This window comes from Bactrocera neohumeralis, chromosome 2 (assembly GCF_024586455.1).
Source record: "Bactrocera neohumeralis isolate Rockhampton chromosome 2, APGP_CSIRO_Bneo_wtdbg2-racon-allhic-juicebox.fasta_v2, whole genome shotgun sequence".
NCBI classification, from domain to species: domain Eukaryota; kingdom Metazoa; phylum Arthropoda; class Insecta; order Diptera; family Tephritidae; genus Bactrocera; species Bactrocera neohumeralis.
Genome location: NC_065919.1, coordinates 38,793,223 through 38,801,446, shown reverse-complemented (window position 1 = coordinate 38,801,446; position 8,224 = coordinate 38,793,223). Strand labels below are relative to the sequence as shown.

General features: G+C 34.9%; 1 protein-coding gene across 1 annotated transcript; it reads left to right on the top strand.

The window, feature by feature from the left end:
* The first annotated feature begins 1,262 nt into the window (after positions 1-1,262).
* On the top strand, positions 1,263-8,005 carry LOC126756374 (uncharacterized). The gene is made up of 2 exons (XM_050469407.1): positions 1,263-2,071; positions 6,706-8,005. Exons 1-2 carry the CDS (start codon positions 1,450-1,452, stop codon positions 7,176-7,178), a joined length of 1,095 nt encoding a protein of 364 aa, XP_050325364.1. The 5' UTR covers positions 1,263-1,449; the 3' UTR covers positions 7,179-8,005.
* The last annotated feature ends 219 nt before the right edge of the window (positions 8,006-8,224 follow it).

Sequence of the window (8,224 nt, the reverse complement as noted above, 5' to 3'; positions counted from 1 at the left end):
TCAAATTTCGTGAAAATACCACGTCAAATGTGAAAGCTTTCCATACAAGAACTTGATTCCGATCGTTCAGTTTTTATGGCAGCTATATATATATCCGACAAATGAGCAGCTTCTTGAAGACAAAATGACGTTTGCAAAATTTCGAAACGATGTCTTAAAAACTGAGGGACTAAATCGACTCAGCTCAACATACTGATCATTTATATATAGTATATACTTTATAGGGTCTCCGACGCTTTCTTCTGGGTGTTACAAACTTCGTGACCAACTTAATATACCCTGTTCAGGGTATAAAAATGCGTCAGATACCCAAAATATGTAGCATACCTGCAATGCATAGGAATTGCGAGAGTATCTATTGTTTTGAGAAACTAAGTGAAATTACTGCACAAGTATACTACTTACTGACGTACTTGCACTTTTCATCAATGTCAACTCTTTGGCTGTCAGCAAGCAGACAAAGTCAATGCTGATCAAATCTAGTTGCTGCAGATTTGCCTAAAATCAAAAAACTGGTGTAGAGAGCCAAACTAAAAGAAAAACAAACAGGTAAACAGTTGATGTAAACAAAGCCACGACCACAATCTTAAATGGATTTTGTGGAATACCTACAAAATTATTGTCGTCTGTATACGATGACAACTAACGTGTCAATGGGTTTAACCCTCAGCACAAATGCAGAAATGTGGGAGTATACATAGAAGTCAAATAAGTTTTGCAATTGTTACATGAAACACAAACTTAGAAAATTGTATGAGCAAGCAAATAGGAATAAATAGCGTGAATCGAAAAAGTAATGAAAGTGATAGGAAGAGGATTGAACCTTGAGCGCAAACAAACCAAAATATTTACAGAAAGCCAAACAGTTTTCGAGTTGTTTGCCAAATTTATAGTTTAAAAGTTTCTTAGCAACATTGTTGCAGACAAAAGTTGCTTAGCACAAACTACACCAATGTTGCTTTTGACTAAGAAGTAGCTTCGCAACAAAAACATCAACTAGGCGGCAAGCCTGTGGTGGCAGTGGCCACAATGAAAATGCAAAGAAATGTGAAAATAAAAAGAAAAGCAGCAAGTAATTTCTTTGCTGGCTTTTAATGCGAATAAAAGAGGTGTCTATAAAAGAATAGAGCGCGCCTTACCGTGGCATCAGTGTGTTTTGAAGACTGCCACAAGTCGCTTCAGTCGGTTAATCAGTTACAAAAGGTAATAACAAAAGTGCCTAACGTTACATGAAGTGTAGTCAAACGCGACCAAAAGCCAATAGCCGTTTTGGTTGAATTGCTCTCGGTGCGATTGTGTATGCGTGTGCATGATAAGCAAGGATACTGAAAAAAAGTGTAACAAAGAGTGCTGGAAACACACAAAATAGTGAAGACACACTTAAAATCGTGCAAAGCGAAAGAATAAAAAACCAAAAAGTTAAAATAAATAATTAACCCAGTGCCCAAAATGTCGTTTAAAAAGACTTTTTTACCTGCGAAACTAAAATATCGCGCCATCTGCTGGAATTACGTGTTCGCGCTATGCATTTGCCATCTTTGGCATACTTGCAACGCCGGCACAGAAAATCTCACCAACTTTCCTTACACACAACAAGGATCAGCAGCAGCATTATCAGCTGTGTCTGCCAGTAAATCTTCTGTAGCCGCATCCACATCAACCTTATCTGTCGCTTCTGCCGCGCCCGGGAGTAACACAAATGCCGGCACACGCACCGTTCTACGCATCTACGATGAGTGCAGTCACTCAATTGGCGGTTTCGTGCCATGCCTGAAAAAGAAGGCGATTTCCTTTATCGACCGCATATCGCACATTGACGCGATCACCGTGGCGGAAGGCATTAAATTGGTGCGTTTGCCGAATAGTGCTGTAGCCGAAACACCGCTACCACTTCAGCCGCTCTATAGTGAGAACGAGTTGGAGCCGTCCTTATCGCGCTCCAGCGAAGATCGCGATACAAAATTAACAAATATGCTTATTGAAAGATTGAGCTATTTCTTCAACGGACATACACTGCAAGTGAATTTTCCAAAATTGACAGCTGAGGAAATAGGGCGTGGTCTTGAGGAAGGTAAGTGCACCAGCGACAAGTCTGGATGCCCTTTCTAATGAAATGTGAGCTCCTACTACAATATATTTTGTTAAGAGTGAACAAAACAAAACAGAAATTTTCCAAAATAACTATTTCCCAACCACAAAGAGTTTTGGATGGATTAAGCCGCCGTTAATTAAGTGTTCTGAAGATTTTAGTCAACATTGTTTTATATACTATATTTAAGAGATAGTTTGCCACTCTTTAAACTGAGTTTTAAGACATCGGCAGATGAAACCAGAGGATCTTCAAAATTTAAGCATACAATGTTGCATGTGAAAAGTAATGGCCCAAATAAATCATTATCGGATTTCTTTGTCGTGCCTATTAACTTTTAGCTTCTCAACAAATGGGTCCTTTTTCCTTTTTAAGGAAAGTACAGCAAAGTGGTAATCTCACTAATTATAATATATATTCCTCATGAAACCTGATTTTAGAGGGTGATTATGTACTAACAAAATACTTTTTTTAACTTCTCTCTGCAAAACGTTATTTATCAAAACATAATTGCATATAAATCAATATCTTGAGTGCTTCATTTGTCAACCTACCAAACCAAAGTGCCAACTAATGGTCATACATAATATTAATTATATTTCATATTGACGCCAAACTTTTACTCCTACATCCATCATTTCATTTATATTCGATCTTTAGATTGTATATGAATCTTCTAATTGTAATAACTCATTACTCAACACAAAGTTTCCACACTTCAGCGGTTTGTATGCCCATTTTCACAACAACAGAGAGCATAGGAGCCAGAACGGTGAATTTTCGAGTATTCTATTACACTCCCATCTTAATTAGTCATCGGGTAGCATCAGCCACAAAACCAACTCGAGCACACACACTTTTTATGAATAATAAAATAGGTTACGACGTCTACACAATTTTCGCAAGACCTTTCTTAGCTACACTGAAAACAATATTGCTTATTTAAGTATATAAGATACTGTGATTCCTTTCTCGAGAAAATTTTATACTGCTCGTAGGTGCAATAAGCGATCAATAATTGAAGGACTGTTTGTTATATACTTACTATAAAATTGAAGGTTACGGAGAAAATTCTAATTGTATTTTGAAATCTTTACCTGTAAGAGGTTTTAATACCTCACTTTTCGCAATCTGTTATAATTAAATTGAAGTATTTTTCCGGTGCCAACTTTTACGCCTTTGGACTACAATTTTTCCCTGAATTTATAAAATAAAGTTTCTTAAACATTCTAAGCTAAAGTTTTTTAAACCATTTTATTGAAAAATCGTTCTCATATTTTGCTAAAAATAGTGATACCCCAATCAGATGGCAATTTTTATTTTCGAGTTTTCCTAGAAACTATAAGGAAACTATAAACTAATACTTTACTGTGTTTATGAAATACTTTTTGAAGTTTTAGACTTTTAATGGGAACCGCCACAACCCAGTTTACTACACTTCGAAATACGAGAATTTATATCCCGATATGGGTAATCTATTAGTAGGCATGCCAAATCTACAATTTCATTCTGACAAGTAGAACATCTCTATACCTTAAAGCATCAACCTTTTAGAATCATCAACCAAAATTAACACATTAAAACTCCGACTAACAACCGTAAAAGATTTACGCATTAGTTAAGTCTTCCGACATTAATTTGGAAATAATAGTTTATCAGTGTCTTTAATCAATGCCGTTTAACTAAATTGCATTAGTTTATAAATTTTTATCCATTAAATTACCCAAAACTATGTTTTCAGTTCGTTATAACTTAAAAATTTCTGAGGCTATATGAAAGCTCTAATTATAAAATCGCCACAAACACAATGTATGTATTTCATAAAACCTTTTTGGACATTTAGTTTCTTATCTAACTTATTTATGTATGTAAATTTCAAAATAAAAGCTGAACCATCCTATAACTTTATTCCTCGAGAAATCTATTAAAGAAATATAAGTTTGCTGCTATATTAAACAGCAAGGCATTCATTGCAAGGACGTGGACGTGAAAACTATAATATTTCATAAGTTTTTGATGAAGTGACATCTTCTTCACAGAAGAAAGAAAATTTACTTTTGGGGAATGCTGTGACTTCTTTCTATGCTCTCTCAAAATATTTTCAAAATGTTTTGAAACTCCTGCAGGATTCCAAATAGCAAATAAACTCGCTTTGCGTGACAGTTCATACTGAAACAACGAAAAAAATTACAAATTTTGCTTGGAAAGGCGTAAAAAGATGAGACTTGCACATCATTTTGCTTGGGTTTGCGTCCAAAACTTTTTATGTGAACGTACTCATACAAAATCGTACATCAAACATTTCTATCAAAAAAATATCTGACGGAAAGCGAAGCAAAAGTTCTATATGTACTGACCAGAAAACTTTGTCAACAACAAGCTCTCCACATGGAGTGCAGTACAGGGAATTTTTCTAAAAAATTATCTAATCGTAATATCTATTGAATACATAAATTGTCTTAACTGCATTGATGCAGTTCTCTTTCATGTTTATTTGATATTTTTACCGTGTATCGCATGCATGCTTAGCATTTTTACTCTGCAAGAATGTTCCATTTTCACAAGGAGCTGTAAAATATGAGTGCAGTTCATATTATGAGATAATTAGATTCATACCTATCGCACATAATTATCGAATCGCACAGGCGAGTGAGTAAATATGGAATAAGATGACGCGACTAAGCTCCATTACTTCTTATTTATTCACTTTTACATACTTAGGTATTTACATTATGTACAATAACTTTAAACAATGGTGTGTATTTGCCATTGTACGAATGTATTCTCTGTTGGATTATGCTTTGTTCCACTTTTAAGGTCAACGGAAATAGTTGGCAAATAACTTTCACATTAATTGTGGGTGAGATCTACTTCATTAATTTTTAGAAGCAAGCTTTATGTGACGTAGGCGGTTTTCCTTTTAATCCAAAATATTGTAAATTATGAGTGGAATTCGAAAAGCTTGTAACTCACACGTATATGTAGCTATATGTTATATCTACACGACCAAAAGGAAAGCGATTTGTTAAAGTTTTGATTTTAGGGATTTAAATCCCATTTTCGCCTTTGATTTATTAAATTTTAATAGCCCTCACCAATGTTTTTTGTTATGGTAAACGAATATTTTGGTGAGTGGTATTAATTGTACTTCGAATTATTTTATAATATAATACAATTATTTTCTTATCTGTTTCCCATTTTGTATCATGAATAAGGCTGTAAGATTCTTAAACTTGTTATCATGGTAACTAAGTTAGGTATCACCTCTAATCTTTATCTTCGCATCGGATAAAGTCCATAGAATTGAAACTTATGTGTTATTAATTTCTAAGTGTGGCTTTATTGTCATAGTAATAATGTTTCTAACTTTGGTTATATCTGTCTCGCTGACGAATTGTGTACTTTTTAGCTCAATATGCATTGAGACTTGTATGATACTAATTTAGAAAACAAGCTAGTTCTGGAAATATTATGTTTTAAAATAACAATTCAAAGTCCGACTCATTTGGCTGACGAAAATTATTCTAAAATAGTCGTAAAAAAGTATGAAATGTTTCTCAAAACCGTTATGTACTTATGCAATTTACTTGACTCAAAGCCACATTTCTGGAGATAACTTTGTAGTGCTTTAAACGGAAATATTAATAATTTTTTAGGACAACAAATAAATTTTATAAATACTAGTTGCACTATGCAGAATTTTTAATCAAAATTGCTTGATGTGAAGGATAAATTGCATATAGGTCATTTTCCAAGAAACTTATCGCAAGGGAGTATCGCATTTCCACATGTATTTTTGCCGCCAACATTTTTAATATTTTATAATGCACTGTAATGAAAAAGAACCAATTCCTGTATCTAAGACGGAATAATTTACAGAAAATTTAATTAATTAATTAAGTTTATATTTGATAGTCGGTAGGCTCATTCATGATAAAACTTATTTAAGTTGCCTTACATATTTTCCTTACTGATCAAGACCAGCATTTTTTGCTGCACTGCAAACCAGAAAAGGCAATCAAAATAAAATAAGTTAGAGGCAAAATGGTATACAGTCCCACACCCAAATGTCAAACTTCAGAAAATAAAAGAAACTTTATGGTCACTGACAAATGATGATGAATACGAGATAAATCCTGTGCATTCATATTATGCCCGCAAATGAGTCCCATTCAGAGCCACATCTCCCAATTGGAAGAGTGGTCAGCGGCAGCAAGTGACTTAAAAAATGGTCATGAATGTGAATTGATGACTTAAAATAACCATTTAAATTTATGATAACCCATTAGCTATGGTTTTTCTTTTTACAATTCCACAGAAGTAGCAGTTAGTTGTCCGCTGTTGGTTAAACGAGTTGCCAGGTGCCTATGCGTATGTCAAAAGCGATTAATCAATGAAATCAAATAGTATAGAGACAAGCTATGTTACTTATGGTTGTCTCAGCAACTTTTTTCTTGTACATTTTTTGCAACTTATAGGATACTAATAGCTAATACCTTGATAGCGACTGCCAAATTAAGCAGACTCTCACTTTCCGAATTCAATAATTTCCCCTAGATAATAGAAAGAGTATAATTTCCTAAAATTTGTCTTTTCTTTTTTTCTTCCTCTTACAGGTCGTGGCAAGATGAAGAAAATGATGAGCATGATGATGATGGGCATGGCCATGAAAATGATCGGTATGCTGCCGGTTGCCATGGGTATGCTTTACATGATGGCCGGCAAGGCGCTGATTGTCTCCAAGATTGCCCTCTTGCTGGCGGGCATGATGGGTATAAAGAAACTAATGTCCGGGCGAGGCGGCGGCAATGGTGGCGGTAATGGTTGGTCATCCGGAGGCGGCGGTGGTGGCGGCTGGTCTTCCGGCGGTGGCGGAGGTTATGATCGACGTTCACTAAATGAAGCGCACGAATTGGCTTATCGTGGCTATACTAATAGGCAGCCATCTGGTGTGTATTCGAAGCCGAAGTCAGCACAACAACAAAACTTTCAACAACAAAAATCACAAGAGCAGGAGCAGCATCAGCAGAAACAGCAGCAACAACCGTTATCGCTGCAACAGCAGCAGCAGCAAGTGCAAAAGTCATAAACAGTAGCCAGCAGAAGTAGTAGTGGTGCAAGTGATGAAGAGTTATCGACACCAATAAGAACAAGCAATAACTGTAATACAATCGAAGTGCAATAATATAATGCAAGAATATACATATACATATGTACGTATCCATTATAAACACTCAAAGGCATGAAAATTAATGCATTCACTCATCATTCATCATCTCATAGATGATGTGTAGCTTCTGAACACAAATCAACAGTCGCCAAATTGGCAACAAAGATAGCTAGCTACACATTTGTTGTGCAGCATTTTGTAATTAGAATTTCTGCTACTGTTTCGTATCTTCTGCTCTTTCACAATATTCTCTTTCCAATCCTCTTCTAGTTTCAGTGAGACTTTGGCGCCTTTCCACATTTCACGCTGTTTCTATAAGCTCGCCAACTGCAGAGTCAATGTTTCTTCTAGTAAATATTTTCTATAATGATTTTTGTTGTTTTTTGCTATAATATAAACTACAGTTATTAGTATGGATTCATTGCCACGAACTGCAATCAAGTCAGCGCTTTTCTTTCATTAACTATAGTCTATTTTTTCTTTTTCTTCTACTATCTCTATTAGCTGTGAACTATGGTGAACTCGCTATTTTACTTTTCCTCTTTACCACTCAATTGCACTTACTCTATGTAGCTCTTTGTTACAGTTATTTTTCAATTACCGGTAGTGTTTTAGTTTCTATTATTCTAGGTGTACTTCCTTATTCGCAAACACACTGAAATGCTTATGCGCATGCGTAGAGCTAACTCTAAATTACTCATTTCCTAGCACATTGACAGGCCATTTTTCATTAATTTCACATACAATATGGGACACCAATCGAATTCTTAAATGGAAATTCATTGCAAACGAAATACCATTACTTGCTTTCTTTTTTAATGACACTCATTAATTTTCCTGTGCTAACTTATTTATTTATTAATATTTTGTAGTTTTTAAGCCTAAGCATTTGTTTAAGTTTTTCTAGTGCTATGCATTCAGAAAAGAAAATTACAAAAAACATACAAAACCACAAATAAAAATTA